This window comes from Schizosaccharomyces pombe (genome assembly GCF_000002945.2).
Source record: "Schizosaccharomyces pombe strain 972h- genome assembly, chromosome: II".
Taxonomy (NCBI): domain Eukaryota; kingdom Fungi; phylum Ascomycota; class Schizosaccharomycetes; order Schizosaccharomycetales; family Schizosaccharomycetaceae; genus Schizosaccharomyces; species Schizosaccharomyces pombe.
The window spans coordinates 661,464-679,889 of record NC_003423.3 but is presented as its reverse complement, the minus strand read 5'-3'; the positions used below and the strand labels follow the sequence as shown (position 1 = coordinate 679,889).

Sequence of the window (18,426 nt, the reverse complement as noted above, 5' to 3'; positions counted from 1 at the left end):
TTATTTAAAGGTCATAATAGTAGCGTTTAAAGCATTGCAGGTTGAAAATGAAATCATGAATATATAGAAATTGGATTTCAGTATTCGATATTGTCACCTTTGTTACTTCTGGGAGTGGGTGTTTCTCACCGAATGGGTTTGACTTGACATGATTATTGAACCACTGCTTTATATATGTAAACGTGTTTTTGACCTTAGGACGTTTACCACCTTTAAAAGAGCTACATAAAGAGCGGAATTATACAATAGTACCGAATGGTTCCAAAGTTGTTTCAATCGAGCCGTTTTAAGGCATTTAAAAAAAGCGAAACAAGTGAATTACAAAAGGGACTAGTTTCTCAGTATGCCTACGAGAGAATTGATGCTGTGAAACGGACTATTGCCGCAATGACTGTTGGCAAGGATGTGTCTAGTCTGTTTCCCGATGTTTTAAAGAACCTAGCTACTCGCGATATCACCTTGAAAAAACTGGTTTATTTATATCTAATTAACTATGCCAAAACACACCCTGATCTTTGTATTTTAGCCGTTAATACTTTTGTAAAGGATTCTGAGGAATATAATCCTACTTTACGAGCTCTGGCAATTAGAACTATGGGTTGCATTCGGGTAAATAAAATCATTGGCTATTTGGCAGATCCGTTGCGAAAAGCTTTGAAGGATGAGCATCCCTATGTTCGTAAGGCTGCAGCGGTTTGTGTTGTAAAGATGTATGACCTTGATCGAGAATACTGTGCATCAAATGGTTTCATCGAACAATTGCAGGCGTTGGTATCTGATCCGAATCCTGTGGTTGTGGCTAATGCAGTCCGCTCACTTGCTGAAATTCATGATCAGGACCCTGAAAAGGGATATTTTAATGTAGTTTACACGATGACAGACAGGCTAATGGTTGCTTTGAGTGAGTGTAATGAGTGGGGTCGGATTACTATTTTGAATTCTTTAGCTAGATTTCGCACTTCTGATATCAAGGAAGCTGAATATGTTTGTGAAAGGGTGGTTCCTCAATTCCAACATGCAAATAGTGGTGTCGTTTTGTCCGCTGTGAAAGTCATAATGGTACATATCCCTCTCTTTTCCAGTGACTTTACAGACTTTCTGTACAAAAAAATGGCTCCTCCTCTTTTGACGCTACTTTCTACGGACTCAGAAATCCAGTATGTAGCCTTACGGAACATTAATTTAATATTACAAAAGAGGCCTTCTATTTTTGATGTCAAAACTCGGGTTTTTTTCTGCAAATATAATGATCCTCTTTATATTAAAATGGAGAAACTAAAGATAATTACAATGCTTGCATGTGACGAAAACATTAACGAGACCATTTCCGAGCTTCGAGCGTACGTTTCCGAAGTTGAACTAGAATTTGTGAAACAAACGATTAAATGCCTTGGAGACGTTGCATTGAAAGTTCCAAGCGTCATCAATGATTGCATCTCCATATTTCTTGAAATCTATGAGTTAAATATTAGTTATATGGTTCAAGAAGTCACGGTGGTGATGGAAACGGTTTTGCGCAAATACCCTCAAAAGATTGACTTATTACTTCCATATCTTTCTCGTGTCATTGAGGAGCTTGGTGACCCTAGAGCCCGTAGTAGTATGGCTTGGATTTTAGGGGAATTTTCACACGTTATACCTACTTCTTCTAAACTATTATCCGAAATGATTTCTACTATGGCGGATGAAGATTTACAGATTCAATTGGCTTTACTGACGGCTGTTGTAAAATTGAGTTTGATGAACGGCAAAGGAAACGATGAAGAACTCGTACAGAAAGTATTAAATTATGCAATTAATCAATCAAGCAATCAGGATTTAAGGGATCGTGCCTTTGCATATCAGCGGTTGTTGACACCTGAAAATGTTCGTAAAGCTCAAAAAATTGTTTGTTGCGAAAAGCCTTCCGTATCTTATAATAACAATCTACCTGAGGCACTTTTGGATGCTCTGTTGTGTGAAATCACAACTCTTGCTTCTGTATACCATAAATTACCGGAATCCTTTATTGGCCAGGGCAAGTTTGGCGCAGACGCAATACAGCGTCGAGCTGTTGAAGAATTGAACATTGAAGAAGCCAATGTTCATGAAGCTATTGAAAAAGGAGCCAACGTTGAAAATTTGCTTGACCTTGATTTTACTGATCCAGGCGCAACGTCTGCCAGTGATTCTCCAATAACCAGCGCACAACCTCAGTCGGGCTCAAATAGTGCAATGGATTTGTTCATGGCTTTTGAGGCACCGAGCACAAATAACGCTGAACCTGTAAAGGCTAGATCGGCAACAGATGATCTGTTAGGGCTTTAAAGATAAACGACAGATGAGTGGCATGATAGATGATGATTTGTTTTATTAATATTTATCTCGTTTCGTTTGTCTAATGGGAAAAACGGGATAAGGTTGATTGATGCACATCTAGTTTATGAAGATATGTTTCAATTGTTGTTTTTTCCCAAATCAGAAAGTCAATTTTAACATAGAAAGCATGTTCTTCTTTCGTTTTTATAAATAAATAAAAAAATATTTGTTAAAATGGATGCGAAGCAAAAATAGGGACTGCTCATTGCAGTAATCATTATCACTGAGGTGCTATCACGAGTGGTACAGATTGTAATGTTAATTATAGGCGTTTTTTAATCTGTACGAATGTAATGATTATCCCTGGCGATATTCGTTTTTGAATTCATTCCAATATATATATATATATATATATACATACATACGTAAGTGAGATGAAAATGTTAAGGAGATTTATGGGTGCTTTAGGCACGTACGGAGAAGCTTTTGATATGCTTTCCTGGAATCACCACTAAACCCAAAGCTCTAGAGAAGCCTGATTTCATTATATTAGTTTTGACGAAATTGGTGAAAAACAGAAAGAGGTACTAGCTGGAACGTTTGTTTTCAATTTAAACAGTAACCCAGCGAAAGTTTACTTGAATTTGAGGGACGCGCTATTCATGAACACATATCAATCTTACCTTTGTTGTATTCTGTGGTATTTGAGAGAATGGCAGCGCCTTCTCTGTCAGTGCACAAGAACTTTCCGATGAATTTTCTCTCATCAAAAATTTCAATATGAACTGACCGATTGAGCCAGCTGGTCAGTAAAATCTCTCCATTTTCCATGATCAAGGAAAATTCATCAAGCTTGGGGGAAGTGAAATCAATAGCAGTGGATATACATACTCTGAAAATACTAAACATTAACGCAATGCACAAAATTTGAACATCGTATTGTAAAAAGTAATGTAGTGCCATTAATATAACGCTATGCTATGATACACTACGTTGCGTATCACTATATGTCATATGTTGGAATACTAGCTAAGATCCGTTTATTGATAATCACGGGTAATTATCCGTCTATATACATAGATACCCGTTAATAACAACTATTTAGAAATATTATAAATAGCGTTACAACTGAACCTCGTTCCTCAGTTCAGTTATGAGCTATATTAGTGATAGGTAACATTATAACCCAGTTAATACAATACCTATACTCAGTTGCTACTTATACAACCTGTGTATTGTAATATAAATAGACCATAAGGAAAACTCACCGCAGTTCTCCGTATCCTTAAATCAGATACCAAACTGCGTAACATTAGGGAGAATTGAAAACTGTGCAATTAACATTGGTATTTTAAACAACGGAATTGGTGCATGTCTTTACATAGTATACGATATCACCTTAAGTATCACAAACTACGTATAATAGAGTAACTGAATGTGGGGTGAGTAATGGCAACGTAATGCTCTATAACATAGCGCGGACTATCCCATTTGCGATTTTATTTTGTATCGATCTTTTAGCATGTTGAAGAGTGTGTTTTGATGAAAGAGAAGGTAGATTACTATAATTACCGATCCTAAATACAACATGAATGTATTCTCATAAAGAATGGTTGAAATTATAATCCAGAAAGTAGGTATTTTTTCCTACTGATTTCAACCCTCTACGCTTCGCATCGTTATTTAGTATACAGTTGGTACAGTAGGATATCAAGGCCGTATACATACTATTTACATCGCGGTATCCAAAAATAGTTTAAACAAATGCCGTGAATAGTTTGTCTTTGCATCCATTTATGCAATTGATAGAGTTTCATGAAAACGTTCTAAGCTTGCCGAGTCAAAAACTGCCTTTCGACGGCAAGACACTAGGCAACTTCGTCCCAATGCAGTACTGGAAATTTCAAGGAGAGGGAATTGTAGCAGTCTAGTGCAAAGTAAAGTGAATTCATGAACCGACTTGTCATGTGAGTTTTATTATTAAGAACTCATTGTATGAGAAAAAAAGAGGGAATCGTTTCGTTAATGGGTTTTTTAAGGGGTTCGTTCATCTCCAATTTACAAGTTTATGGGTCACTTGACATTTTCTCTACTTTAACAAAAACTGCTACGGTTCCTCAATTCCCTGTTGATTGATAACGGATATGAACATAGAGTTGTTGATATCAGAGTAAAGTATTTTAAGCGATCTCGGTTATATACTAAAACATTGGGAAATCTTCCTATTTTGAAAGCCAGCAAACCAGCTTCATTTTAACTATGTCTTTCCAACCAGCGATGTAGGAAAGCTTGGTAACTTTAACTCTCGCAAAGTGTCGATAAGTTTGCGTAACGAGTTGACTGTTTTATCTCGCTTATAAAGGTTAAAACATTTCTACAATAATAGACCGTGCTACGAAACAGTAAAATTATGTGTTTGTAAAAAATACTTATGGTAATAGGTTCAACCGAGCTCCCTCCAGCACATAAAATTCATCGTTATATGAATAGCCAAACTTCATCTCGTTTTTTCCCCTATGATCAAATTTTGTCGAACAGGAAAAAGTTGAGTCGCTTTACATTACAGAAATTTCGATATTATCGCATGTCACGCCATTGAATTTTTGGCATTACTATTGCACCCCGAAAGCTGCACTCAGTCTGACCAAAATCTTAACGGTCACAGGGGCGAAATACAATATACAGCAATCGGGTGCAGCGAAATCACCTATCGTAGTCCATCGGTACTCTATCCTTGTTAATGAAGTAGAAGGCTGGTATCGATAAAATATGTTTTCGAGATGGGCCGAGAGTTCGTTAAAAAAATGAAAAATTTAAATGGGTTGGATATTCTAGCAGTCGATTATTGGCTTTCTTTTCTTTTCTTCCTTTAAATATTATTATTATTAATACTCTTTAATCAATTGCCTCTCTTTTTCTAGAGTTTCCTTTTTTTCTGGCTTACTTTTTCGCATTCTGCCAAGGTGCCCTATTAAACAAAAGGTAATCAATAGTACCCTTCTAATGCAAGAAAAAAGTCTCCAATTCGCTTTTCCCCCTTTGCAATATCAGTAAGCAAATAACTCCATCCAAGCTCATTAGATGGGATAGCACATACACACATGCTACAAACCTTCAATTTTACCCGTTTACCCGACTTTCCAGCAGCACATAGAAGATGGACAAGGGGCATGGCAAATGTGCATGCATATGGCAAACAAATATGTGCAAAATGACATTATTAAACGATCATAGCAGTTCGAAATGGACTTGGTAAAACAGTCAACTCTTGGCTGTTAAGGAGGAATAGTAAGTTATCAGTTTAAGCCACAGTATGTATGGTATGGGAAAAAACATCGGAAATTTGGATAGAAAAAGTATTATGAGTGAGATGAAAAAACTCTTAGAGGAAGTGTTTTGAGTCGGAATATTTATGATAAGTATTGATGTTGAACAGTTTTTCATTTAAATTTTTATTATAATTATTATTAAATTTTTTTTTTTAATTTTTTTTTTTTTTTTATTTACTTTATGTCAGAGTTATGCTTACTTGATGGATTATTGTGTCTAAACTTACAAAATTAATAATTTTATATTAAATTTGAATTTTCTCTTTAATTTACGTCCACTAAATTTAATAATTAAATGAAATAGAATAGAATTGTATATTTCATAATTTTTCGTCATTGCATATCATTTTTTTATTTTTTATTTTATTTTATTTTTTTCTTTATTCTTTTTGATTTATTTTATTTGCTTTTACTCAATGTTGATTTTCTTTTTAATTTATTAATGTTTTCAATTTATCCTCCTTTTATTTGCAAGGTATCTTTTTTTTTTAATACCATACAACACCGTTGCGTATAGAAAACCTTGTGTACATTCATTTTATTCAATTATTCACCCATCATCCACATTTATAACCTTCGAATAAGCTTACGATAGAGTTTGTTTTAGATTTCTGTACTTGTTACTAATCTATGTAAGTTTTCTATGAATAAACCAATTTATATTTTAGCAAATCTATTTTTGTAGAGCGATGCTTTCTCTCGTTTACCCAGGTTTCCCCAAATAGTCAAGTGAGCTTAAAGAGACGACGATCTACATGAAACTAGAAAACAACAAATGAACGTGACAATAAGATTAAATCATAAATAAAAACAATGTTATTTCTGGAAATTAAACGAAAAATCATCACATTTAGGCAATATGCAGAAGATTTTGTCAGATCACTGGATTTAAGTCGTAAATTTTGTTCCTTTCTTCTTTAGTCAATCTTCCTATCTAGTGCGGGTTTTCTTATTAGTCTATGTAAATTCAGAAAAGCAGTATAAAATTTTTAGACGCTCTCTCATCAAGTATATAAAATGGAACACATCAGTTACTCGCAGGAATGGAAAAAAATTCGCTAATAAATCTCCCAAATTCGTTTACTGTTTCACCATAGACTTTTTAAGGACTGAAGAAAATAATCTCTTTGTTTTTCTCTTTTTCCTTTCCTTTCCTTTTTTTTTTTTTTTTTTTTTCTTTAAGATAGTACTCACATAGGGAAATCTCAAGCCATTCAAGCATTCGGATAAATCCGGTACGGTAATATTTTATCCAACATTGCAATATGGTCAGGAAGGTTAAAAAAGTTATTTTTAAAATCAGTCAGGATTAAACGGCTGCTTGCCTACCATCTGTTCTGTTTGAAGCCGAAAAATTTCGGAGTTTTCTATGAAGATGTAATTTTATTTTATCCCTATAAACACACTGGCTGGGTACACGGATCGAGAGACTTGAGAATTTTTTATTGCGAAGTATAAAAAGCTTTCAACCTGCTTAGTTAGTTTTGGTTTTTTATGTTCGAGTAATTTTAGCCGATTTGGGAACTTCTGGATCAAAAGTGCAAAAGCTTTATTTATGTATATTGTGTTTTACGATTGATTGATACAGAGATTCGCGGAACATGAGCCTGTTTCCCCAAATTCTACTAAGGCTTCTCTTTCTTGCATTTACACTAAAATCGACTTCTAATGCAGAGAAGCATGACAAGGTAGATTATAAGGATTTTGTGCGCCGGGACGATGGCGACACATGTCTGCGATATACTACTATTTATTCGCAAGGCGAGTACGAAACAACAATTACCATTCCCCCCAACTCTTATAGTAATGGCGTAAGCCTATCCAACGGGACATTGTTAAGTACTTCTTCGCCTTTGATATCAACAAGTGGTCAATTTACTTCTAATAATGTTTCAACAACCTCTTCTCAGCGACATAATACGAAGACAATTACATTCTTCAGTGGAACTTCTGATTATACGTCTGTCTATTATGATACTACAGGGACCGATGATGTTGTGTACGAGTATCATCCATCGTCAGAGAGGCATAAATCAACTAACGATACCTGGTCAACCAATTTGCCTACAAATCCGACGACAACTGCTATTTACTCAACATCAGGATCGTCAAATATTACAACGCCGTATTCCAATCGCATCACCAATTCAAATACCAGCGTTAATGATATTACATCAAAATATCTATCGGTAGGGACAATCACCTTAACTACGATTTCTGGATCTGACTTGTATACTTCCACATTTCCTGCCAATGGAACTACTAGTGGTACAGTTGAAGTTGTGATACCCACTGCTGGAACAGTTACTGAAACAGCCGTTTCTGGATCTGAATTGTATACTTCCACATTCCCCGCCAATGGAACTACTAGTGGTACTGTTGAGGTAGTAATCCCTACTGCCGGAACCCGTACTGTTACTAAAATTTCCGGTTCAAAGTTCTTTACCACTACTACGGATGCTAGTGGCACTGTGAGTGGAACTGTAGAGGTTGTTTTGCCTACCGCTGGTACGAACACTATGACTGTAGTGTCTGGTTCAAGGTTTTTTACTAGTGTAGTTTCTGCTAGTGGAACAGTCAGCGGTGAACAGGTTATTGTTTACCCTACTGCTGGTATGGTGACTGAAACCATTGTTTCAGGATCTGAAATATTTAATACTACGTATCCTGCTAGTGGAACAAGGACGGGCACAGTTGAAGTTGTGATACCCACTGCTGGTACTGTCACTGAAACCGAGATTTCTGGTTCTGAATTGTATACTTCCACATTCCCTGCCAATGGAACTACTAGTGGTACTGTTGAGGTAGTAATCCCTACTGCCGGAACCCGTACTGTTACTAAAATTTCCGGTTCAAAGTTCTTTACCACTACTACGGATGCTAGTGGCACTGTGAGTGGAACTGTAGAGGTTGTTTTGCCTACCGCTGGTACGAACACTATGACTGTAGTGTCTGGTTCAAGGTTTTTTACTAGTGTAGTTTCTGCTAGTGGAACAGTCAGCGGTGAACATATCATTGTTGAACCTACTGCTGGTGTTGTTACTGAAACGGTTGTTTCTGGATCAGTTGGATATACTACTACATATCCGGCTCATGACACTGTTTCAGGAACGGTTGAGGTTGTTGAACCTACTGCTGGTGTTGTTACTGAAACGGTTGTTTCTGGATCGGTTGGATATACTACTGCATATCCCGCACATGACACTGTTTCAGGAACGGTTGAGGTTGTTGAACCTACTGCTGGTGTTGTTACTGAAACGGTTGTTTCTGGATCGGTTGGATATACTACTACATATCCCGCACATGACACTGTTTCAGGAACGGTTGAGGTTGTTGAACCTACTGCTGGTGTTGTTACTGAAACGGTTGTTTCTGGATCGGTTGGATATACTACTACATATCCCGCACATGACACTGTTTCAGGAACGGTTGAGGTTGTTGAACCTACTGCTGGTGTTGTTACTGAAACGGTTGTTTCTGGATCGGTTGGATATACTACTACATATCCCGCACATGACACTGTTTCAGGAACGGTTGAGGTTGTTGAACCTACTGCTGGTGTTGTTACTGAAACGGTTGTTTCTGGATCAGTTGGATATACTACTACATATCCGGCTCATGACACTGTTTCAGGAACGGTTGAGGTTGTTGAACCTACTGCTGGTGTTGTTACTGAAACGGTTGTTTCTGGATCGGTTGGATATACTACTACATATCCGGCTCATGACACTGTTTCAGGAACGGTTGAGGTTGTTGAACCTACTGCTGGCGTTGTTACTGAAACGGTTGTTTCTGGATCGGTTGGATATACTACTACATATCCGGCTCATGACACTGTTTCAGGAACGGTTGAGGTTGTTGAACCGACTGCTGGTGTTGTTACTGAAACGGTTGTTTCTGGATCAGTTGGATATACTACCACATATCCTGTACAGGGTACAGTATCGGGAACTGTAATGATCGTTGAACCTACTGCTGGGTATGTTACTGTTACAACTTCATTGGGCTCTAGTTCGTATGCTACTACCGTGGCTACAGCTTCGGGTACGTCTACTGGTACTGTATTACAAGTGGTACCTTCTTTATTCCCTGGCTGTAATAGCAAATGTACCAGCAGTAATGCATTCCGTATTCTTGTCGAAAACGATTCAATCTCTCCTTCTTACCTGACTTACCGGGAATCTGACGGATTTGGTATTGCTAGTTCGAACCCTTCGCCCGCCGGTTCTGAAGGAATTTTCTACTACGATAGTACTTTGAAGCGGGTTGTTACATGTTGTGATGAAAGACCTTATTACCGTACTATGGAGGGTGATCTTGCCAAAACTTACTTTTTCATTGAGGATGAAGGAGATGGAACTTACAAGTTTAAGCTTACTTACGGCGCATTTTCCGAATATTTAGATGTTAAAATTTTGGCTGACAGCACTTTCTTTTTCAAAGCCATGGATTCATCGTCATCTACTATTTTGAATCAAAAAGTTCGTGCATCAAATGTTTACTTTAAGGCTGTGCCTTTATAAGCTCGCGAGAATTCTCTATCGCGTACTGGTGTTTTGTGAGTTAAAAAATAAAAAATTCTACAGTCGTTAATTGTTGCTTTTATGAATAAACTTAGATGTTTTATTTAATAATTATTACTAATAATTAATATATATATATATATATATACTAAATCATTATCCTATTTTTTATATTATTTTGTTACCGATGATTCCAGTAGCATTCTTTAGCATTTGCAAAGCTCTTCATAAGAAACCATAGTTTATCGATAATTATAACTTCACGTATAAGACATTACTCCTTATAATTTAGATTTAAAGGCAGCCATAGAACACTGGCAAGGTTTTGCTAAATTAAACTCTTAAAAAAATTGGATTTCGCAGACCTTGAAATTAGTAGTAAACAAGGCGGCATGTTTCGTTCTTCTTTAGTTGACTCAGAGCTGCTTTTCAAATTGATTATAAAAATTAAGCTGGATGCTTCTGTAAATAAAAGAACAATCGTAAAATTTTGCTCTCTATGGATAAAATGTAGATTTGTTAGGAAGCATTTGTTCTTTTTTTTTATTTACTGGCTCAACTAACATGATCGGAGCTTTGGCAAATTGCAGAGAAAAGGATTTCTACAATGTTGATTTATTCTTCAGATTTCTGATTAATGATAGTAGTTACTGATGTTTTTAGCAGTCATTTAGTTCTTAAGATTTTGTTATCTACAGATTTTATCCTAATAGACAATAAAATAAAATATTACTTAGGGTCATTTAGTATGGTTATATAATTGAGAAGTCTTTAATTGTACAAATATTTTGTTATTACAAACTTTTATGGTGGTTTGCGCTATGACTTAATATAAGAAGGGATAATTAAACGAAAACAGAATTGGAATGTTAAATTGAACAAGAAGTCTGAAACATCTTGCATAGTGAGAAAACATGAAATTAGAGCTCTTCATAGTGCTGGTAAATATCAGTCGTAGATGATATACTTTTGTTTACGGAGTTTTTGATGCGTTTCAAAAAACTCTGGGAACCACACGCTGCTAATGCAGCTGTTTGATATCCGACATAATCAAAAAATTTTTGAATGTACATGTCTAGATCAGGCCTGTCATCAAAAAATTCCATTTCAGAATTTTCGGTTGTTTGGTTCGAAAATTCAGAAGACTCTTTACATGAGATGCTGCCGGTAAAATGGTTTATAATTTTTAGGCGAACATTGCTCTGATGTAAAAGCGAGTTTAGAGATTTCGAAGCAACTTTTAATAGGGAAAGCGATCGACAACTCCAGATAAATGTGATGCTAGTAACATTACATTCTTTTAAAATTAAATCGCGAAGAATTGGCAAAGTATATGAAAACCCTACGCCCCCCGCAATAAGCAGAACATAAGAGTACTCTTTGAATACATTGGACGTAGTGCCATAGGGGCCATCCATAAAAACAGTCGTTTCTAGGTATAAGTCTTCAGGCTCATACGTGTGTCCTTGTGCGGTATTTTCAATCTCAACGGCGTAAGATTTGAAACTATTCAATTCACGATACGTATTCGACAAAGACTCGGGAGTCCCTGGTGCGAGCGAAAAGTTAGGATATTCATGGGGCATAGAGTATAAGCGGTTAGCCAGCCTTTCAGTAAATCCTGAGTGGACGGCGACAAAAAGTTCAATAAAATCGTCAAAAGGAGCGCTTGCTAAGGTAAAGGGATGGACTTGCCAATAACTGAGGGAGGGAATGTTTATGTAAACATGACTTCCAGCAGCCCATGGCAATGCAAAAAACGATCTTTTCGGTTTACGACCCACCATATATATCATGTCTTCATTCAATAGGTAAATGCGAAAATTTGAGCGATTCCAAATGCTTCTAAATAGTCTGCATCCTCTGTCGAATGCGTATATAATGATACAAGCTTTCATATAAACAATGGTTCTGGGGTGATGCAGCCATATGAGAAAGATTATCAAAACGCTACAAGTGTGATGCAGGACGAAAAACCACTCAAAAAATTTCCTACGCACAGAAGGAAGACTGGCCACGGTCATTAGAAACAACACTACCGTAATGAAGTATCCGTAGATCGATATTTTATCATACAGAAGTGGTTTATAGCTTTGAGCTGAAAATATCATAAAGAGTATTCCATGCAGTACACTGATGAGAACGGCATATACAGACAGCCAGCGATGAAGATAGTTCATTTTTTCATGCGATGAAAACAACATCAGGCAAAAAGGATTATTTTTTAAACTGAAAAAGTAGGAAACAAAGAAAAGACCACAAGAGAGATAACCCAGTCGTGCAGCAACACCGGTTAAGTTCCAATCATAGGATGCAATACTATTTTTTGTTTCCTTACCAGTGAAAGGAATGGTAACCAACATTACCAATGGAGATAATATTAATGTCATTTGTGCTTTGTGAGTAGCCAAAAATATAAACCAGTGTCTCAGCGCCAGATAAACTCTTTCTCCCTTACTCGGACATTGATAAACGTTTACACAGTCTTTAAAGGTCCGAGACTTTTCTTTGACTCGAAAACGCTCCAGAAGGAAGAGCAATGCAAACCCTATAAGCAGCACGAAAATCAGGGCAATCGAGCCTAAAGTCCATTTGTCATCTCTAGCTAAAATCATGATGACTGTGATTTTGCAATGAAAGAAAAGGATGGAAAATGCTCCAGGGCGTTGACTTTAAATTTTCCAAATAATAATCGAGCGTAAAAAAAAAAGCACTTCAAAGCAATAGAGTGAAAAATAGAAAATTTAAATTGAGAAAATCGATTGGATATCTAATTTGGTCACAACCAAACCATACAAACCTCAATATAAAAAGCCAAATCTTTCATAAATCTTCAGCAATGCAAAGCAGTAAAGAAGAAAAAAACGAAATAAACTTAGCAAGAGAAAAAAAAACACGGAAAAAGAAAATTTAATCTAAAAAAATAGTTTATCATCAACGAAGGCGCCCATGTATACGTTTTTATACATTTAATATTTTGGTTTTCATTAAGCCTCATCTGATATAGTAAAGTAACTTATCAGATCTCCCTCTGTATTTATCTATACATAAATCTTGAATCGGAGGTAACAAGAAAATTTTATCTGATCAGATAGCAACGCCTTCTCCAAATGACATGGGCATATTCAAGCCAAAAGTAAATAAAGAAAATAAATAGATATATAAAAACTAAATATGGATCTTGGATATTGAAGGAGACGCTTTTGTACCTCATAATAAGATCATAGATATAAGATAATCATTATTAGTTAACATTTATCCTCCATTGTATCTGTGCACAGAAGCGCATGTAAAGTTAAAGGTAAAAAAACACATAGTCGATACTACCAATCAGCACAACGTTTGAAAAAAACAACCGCATTCTTTTCAACTATATCCTATGTACTTTGTAATCTCTCTGTTCTTTTTTGTGATAAAAACTGAGCAAAATGTCCAATAGATCATTGTCTCGAGAGTTAAAAAAGGAACGCCATGTGAGGCACTGTCGACAGTGCCAACTTTCAACATTAATTGTATACATCAAGGAAGTAACAACAGGTTCTAAGAGTCCGTTGATTACTATGGTAATCATAAACTAAAAATGAGTATCTTGTGGGATTGGGATACTCAAAAACCGGCTAATTGGGTTGTGTTGATAAAGCATTGCGTATTCAAGCCTTGTGACATGAAAATTCAATGCTGCGCTTTTTCATCCAACGGTATTTTCTCCTGTAGCTTTGATTCATTCTGGTGCTTATCCTTTTAGGCACAAACGCAAGCTCTGAGGATTAGGGTTCCGCTAAGGCGAATTTGCCTTTATTTACCAAAGTTCACATGACTTGATGCCAATAAGCAGGAAGGTCGAAAAGTGCTACATGATGTTTAAAGATAATGCTCAATTCGTTCGAAGTATTACTCTCCTATACCCGTATAAGATAAATGGATTAGAGGGGAATTCACAAAAGAAAAACTAATTTGCAACTTAAACTGGTTGCAGTGTATCAGTGTCAAGTGAAAAAGTAGGAGATATCCAAAACTGCTTGTTTTATCGAAAGATGCAAGTTTACCCCATTAATAGCCTTCTTGGGTCTTGTCTTCCTGAGCCTATCGGTTTGTGAATGAGAACGCTGCTGAGGTTTAAGGTACAATGTTGCTTCCTTATGCAAAGTGATTAATCTTTAATAAGGGAATCTTCTAGGTGTATAAGACAATTTAATTGGCATTACTTATTATTTGAAACAAGGACGTGTAATAGGTCAAGCATGACTAGTTAAAAAGCTGCTTTTAAGTTTTCCGGTATATCGTTGTACTGGCTGTTTCACAGTGATATAATATTTGTAAAAAGCGAAACTTGTAAGCTTTGTAACATACAGTTCTAAGGTTAAATGGAGGCCGTAAAAGATATGAACACCGACGTTAAAATAAAAAATAAGCTCCTCTTTAAACGTTGAAGAAAACTTCTCGGGTCAGCGCGTATTGCTTTTATCATCATCATTAGAAACAAGCCTTAAAGACAAGAACATCTTCACATATATATTGTTGCTAAATAGTTTTTACAAAGGAGGAGAGAGCAGTTTACGGTTGATTGGGAATGATTTCTTGACAGTATTACTATCTGTAAATTACAGTTGGTAATGAATTACTAAATATGCTTCATGGCTTTTGACAAAAATCCAACATACCACCAACACAAACGGATGTAAATCACATCACATAAATTTATTTCGATTTTGTGCATCATATAAGTATCCACAAACATTAGGCTAATTCCTGCATTCTTAAATCCATTATCGATAAATAGAAAAGGTAGATGTATGGAATGCGAAAGATGCACAATAGGGAATAAATATATAAAAGAAAAAGATAGGCGTTGAAAAAGAAATATTATTTTTGTCTTTTGTGTGAACTAAAAGAAACTTTCACTGGTGTTTTGCCATAGCCAGCACTCTGATCTTTCTTTCATTTTCCACAGGGTATAACAAATAGCACGCAGAGTGTCTAGCATGTATATAATATAGAAAAGGGCGGAAATTAAACAGTTATAAATTAATAGGCATTGCATCCATCCATGCGCATCCGTTGCAGCTATTCCACAAGGAAAGGAAAAAGTAAAAGGTTTAGTAAAAAAACCCGACTTTTTGAGATTTAAAAAAAAGAATGTTTTTCGAAGCCTCAAAGTAGAGTAAAACATCCGCATGCAGTTAAAAAATCCATCTAAAAGGTAAAAAAAGACAGCGACGGGATTAAAAATTGAAAACGCACAGAAGGGATATAATATAATAAAATGTAATAATTAGTGATAGAATCGCTTACTCGCTTCAGGGCTAAGTGATTAGCTTGATGAAGCGATTTTTGCGTCGCAGCTTATCACCCATCATGTAAAAAATGAAAGGAATGGGAATCATGCCAAGAGCGATAAATCCGACCAAACTTCCTCCCCAATGAACGCCAAGCTTTTTGAACATAATTTCAGAAAACAACGGAAAAGTACCTGCGAAAATTGACCTTGTAAAAGTGTTTGCAGCGATGGCAGAAGCCGCAAACTTGGTGAATGTATCAACCAGGTAATTTAAACATCCTTGAAATATCACGAAGAAGCCAGCTCCCATCATCGAAATCCCAATAAACGGAGCAATCCAATGTATATTGGGGGAATTCGTCCAAGCAAATACAAATATACCAGCAGGCATCAGCCAACCTACTGCCATCATTAGTGGGAGCCTTTGCTCCGGTAGTGGTTTACCACCATTTGCAGTGATTAACTTTGCGTACCGCTGATTCCACATGATGTTGAACGAACCTCCGATTACGACTCCAGTAAACATGGCAATCATTGGAAGAGTAGAAATTGTGCCTTGCCAATTTTTCGTCATTCCAAAGGTATAAGGAATTGTCGTCAAAACTAAATAAAGGATACCGTAGACATAACTGGCAAACATTGCGATGAAAAAGACGATTGGAGTAGCCAACATTGCAAAGGGTCGCACAAGATGCAGCGTCACAAATTCCTTAAAATCCAATCTATATTCATCATGAGCAGCATGTAAGCCCCAGTTCTTTGTAGTCAGCCTCAAGTTTTTAGCCTTCGTAGCCAAGATGACTGGGCCAAAGGTTTCTTTAATGAGGAATACGTCGAGTGTCAGGATAAAACACTCAATAATTACAATTGTCCATAGCGGCCATCTCCACGCAGTATCCGAGTGTTCAGTAACCAGGCTACTGATAATAGGACCAAAGTCAGCTCCACTAACGACGAAAAACGCATAGAAAATCAACGCAGTACCTCTCTGTGCCGGGCACCAAAGATCCGCCATCACACCTCCTGAAGATACGACAGGGGCGCCAGCAAACAGGCCAGCAAAAAATCGTGTACACATGATGGCCGCCACGCTGTCAGAGCTGGCAGTTCCTATTGTGAAGAGAATGGACAGGAAAAAAGGAACTAAGACGCCGATTTTTCTCCCATTCACTTCAGAGAAGGGCGCAAAAATCATAGGACCAAATGCGATCCCCAAAATGTATAAACAAGTGGGTAAAACGGCAACCTCATGACCAATTGGATATGCATTGACGAGATGAGAAGTAGTAGGTGACATGGTAGTACTATTGAACTGTGCAGCAAATGTTGTCAATCCATAAAGTGCTGTATTCAATAGTTTAATTGAAACTGGCCAATTCAACGGTTTCTCAGGATCGTCTTCGCCATTGAATGTTACAAGAAAATCGCTGTCAGGATAGGAGTATAATTCCTCCTCAACGTCTTCATCGCACTTCTCTATTTCGGAGGATGAGACGCTGTTCAAATGATCATTTTCTTTCATTGTTATAAGAAGGAAATTAATCACAGACGATGTCTAACACTTTTTCCTAGTTATATTTTTCGTAAACCTCGGTGTTAGTGCTTTCAGAGCTGCTATTTCATCCCAGTCTAGTTATTTGTAAACAGCAAATTCAGTACGAGGCCGAAATTTTCATTATTGTTGACAGCCTCAGCATCGCCCATACCATCTATCTAGTCTGGACTCTAATGTTAACAAAAAAGCATTTGCTGTAAAATATTATGTTAAAAAGGTTAGAGATACCTCTTTAATATAAATATTTTCCCAAAGGCACATTTTTTACCATACAGCTTATAATTATATAACTGCATACCATTATAAAATATGTCTTCACATAACCCATCTTTACAGTACCACACTAAGTTACCAGATTTTGATAAGATAGGGGTCCTAATGCAAGTAGCTGTAGTGGAGCTCACATTGTATAGAACTTGAGCTCACATCGGTCCATCCTAGCAATAAAGCAGCATAGAAGGTCAAAGAAGCAATTTTGATTAAATGTAAAAAAAAAAAAATGCTGCGTGGATGCATTACTTTTCCAGCTTCACTAGGCCAATGTCCCTATATGCTGTCCATGGAAAACAACACTCTATGCACTTGAATTTTCCAGTTGGGGAAAGAAAGAGAATGCGCGCTGGGTGTGATAGAATTGGAATAGTGCTGGATAGATAGTTGGTATTTTTACTATGTTTATTTTTTTTAACGGTTTTTTTCCTACGAACCTTCATAAGAGTCATTTGAAAATACTCCTATTTTATTATGGAACAAAAACACGCTCAAATCATTTTCGCATTCTTATAAATATTTCAATTCGCAAGTATCTAGGGATGAGGTTCAAGACAGCGACTGCGACAATGCAATTCAATTCCATTCCGTAGGAAAAACGAAATTGTACATTTTCACCAAAATAAGAAGACCTCTATCATCATAAGTTCCTCTTTTTTGTTTAATTTCGGCCTATATGCTGCCCTACATGCTTATGGGGATTTTAAAAACGGAATTGCCGTTTTCTTCAGAACCCAACATCCGTCTTTATATTATGCGAGGCTGCTTCTTGATAAAATCCAACAACTGAAAACAATCTTGTTCCTCTTGGATAAGGGATATTCTTAAAACACTCAATGCTTGCGTATCATCGCATCCCTTCCAAATACATTTGGTTCAGGTATTTGTTTACATCGTCTTTAGCCTTTCCAGTATGACTGTGGAATCAAAGTCATAACGAAAAACATAGAAAATTATTTTCATAAATGTTTTTTTTTACAAAATAGAGAAACTCATAAACGCGGAAATAGACTATTTACTCTTTCCAATATTGTGGCTTTCTGCGCGGACTAAATACAAATTACCCTACCCATTATCTCGCTTAACGGTATGCACCTTTTCATTAAACAATAATAACGGCGCGTAAACTTTTGGTAAATACAATAACGTATTACGTTAAATTTCGAAATAGAG

The 18,426-nt window shown here is 36.5% G+C and overlaps 5 protein-coding genes and 10 long non-coding RNA genes across 15 annotated transcripts, besides 1 other annotated feature; 8 read left to right on the top strand and 7 right to left on the bottom strand.

Moving 5' to 3' along the window:
• Positions 1 to 148: 148 nt before the first annotated feature.
• Positions 149 to 3,257, top strand: apl2 (AP-1 adaptor complex beta subunit Apl2). Its single transcript, NM_001021181.3, has one exon. The coding sequence runs from the start codon at positions 256 to 258 to the stop codon at positions 2,305 to 2,307; it is 2,052 nt and encodes a 683-aa protein (NP_595274.1). The 5' UTR covers positions 149 to 255; the 3' UTR covers positions 2,308 to 3,257.
• On the bottom strand, positions 566 to 3,153 carry naa38 (putative NatC N-acetyltransferase non-catalytic subunit Naa38). The gene is made up of 2 exons (NM_001021180.4): positions 2,982 to 3,153; positions 566 to 2,833 (listed from the first exon to the last, which is right to left on the bottom strand). The coding sequence occupies exons 1-2, from the start codon at positions 3,127 to 3,129 to the stop codon at positions 2,763 to 2,765; spliced, it is 219 nt and encodes a 72-aa protein (NP_595273.3). The 5' UTR covers positions 3,130 to 3,153; the 3' UTR covers positions 566 to 2,762.
• Positions 3,256 to 3,609: an LONG TERMINAL REPEAT.
• A 53-nt stretch (positions 3,610 to 3,662) lies between these two features.
• Positions 3,663 to 5,841, bottom strand: SPOM_SPNCRNA.322. Its single transcript, NR_150258.1, has one exon. It is a non-coding gene; the product is annotated as a non-coding RNA (long non-coding RNA).
• SPOM_SPNCRNA.4826 lies at positions 4,105 to 5,747 on the top strand. Its single transcript, NR_194182.1, has one exon. It is a non-coding gene; the product is annotated as a non-coding RNA (long non-coding RNA).
• Positions 5,842 to 6,233: 392 nt separating the features above from the next.
• SPOM_SPNCRNA.1379 lies at positions 6,234 to 7,357 on the bottom strand. Its single transcript, NR_150256.1, has one exon. It is a non-coding gene; the product is annotated as a non-coding RNA (long non-coding RNA).
• On the top strand, positions 7,055 to 10,309 carry pfl3 (DIPSY family glycoprotein). The gene has a single exon (NM_001021179.3). It carries the CDS (start codon positions 7,229 to 7,231, stop codon positions 10,148 to 10,150), a length of 2,922 nt encoding a protein of 973 aa, NP_595272.1. The 5' UTR covers positions 7,055 to 7,228; the 3' UTR covers positions 10,151 to 10,309.
• SPOM_SPNCRNA.4825 lies at positions 8,356 to 10,177 on the bottom strand. The gene has a single exon (NR_194181.1). It is a non-coding gene; the product is annotated as a non-coding RNA (long non-coding RNA).
• A 68-nt stretch (positions 10,310 to 10,377) lies between the features above and the next one.
• On the top strand, positions 10,378 to 10,807 carry SPOM_SPNCRNA.4824. Its single transcript, NR_194180.1, has one exon. It is a non-coding gene; the product is annotated as a non-coding RNA (long non-coding RNA).
• A 179-nt stretch (positions 10,808 to 10,986) lies between these two features.
• On the top strand, positions 10,987 to 13,258 carry SPOM_SPNCRNA.4823. Its single transcript, NR_194179.1, has one exon. It is a non-coding gene; the product is annotated as a non-coding RNA (long non-coding RNA).
• On the bottom strand, positions 11,071 to 12,765 carry frp2 (ferric-chelate reductase Frp2; the record flags this gene model as incomplete). The annotated part of the gene is made up of 1 exon (NM_001021178.1): positions 11,071 to 12,765. The coding sequence occupies one exon, from the start codon at positions 12,763 to 12,765 to the stop codon at positions 11,071 to 11,073; it is 1,695 nt and encodes a 564-aa protein (NP_595271.1).
• On the bottom strand, positions 13,076 to 13,328 carry SPOM_SPNCRNA.4822. The gene has a single exon (NR_194178.1). It is a non-coding gene; the product is annotated as a non-coding RNA (long non-coding RNA).
• A 156-nt stretch (positions 13,329 to 13,484) lies between these two features.
• On the top strand, positions 13,485 to 14,318 carry SPOM_SPNCRNA.4821. Its single transcript, NR_194177.1, has one exon. It is a non-coding gene; the product is annotated as a non-coding RNA (long non-coding RNA).
• Positions 14,319 to 14,471: 153 nt separating this feature from the next.
• On the top strand, positions 14,472 to 15,192 carry SPOM_SPNCRNA.4820. Its single transcript, NR_194176.1, has one exon. It is a non-coding gene; the product is annotated as a non-coding RNA (long non-coding RNA).
• SPOM_SPBC947.06C (spermidine family transporter) lies at positions 14,820 to 17,148 on the bottom strand. Its single transcript, NM_001021177.3, has one exon. The coding sequence runs from the start codon at positions 16,948 to 16,950 to the stop codon at positions 15,454 to 15,456; it is 1,497 nt and encodes a 498-aa protein (NP_595270.1). The 5' UTR covers positions 16,951 to 17,148; the 3' UTR covers positions 14,820 to 15,453.
• SPOM_SPNCRNA.4819 lies at positions 15,344 to 17,190 on the top strand. The gene has a single exon (NR_194175.1). It is a non-coding gene; the product is annotated as a non-coding RNA (long non-coding RNA).
• The last annotated feature ends 1,236 nt before the right edge of the window (positions 17,191 to 18,426 follow it).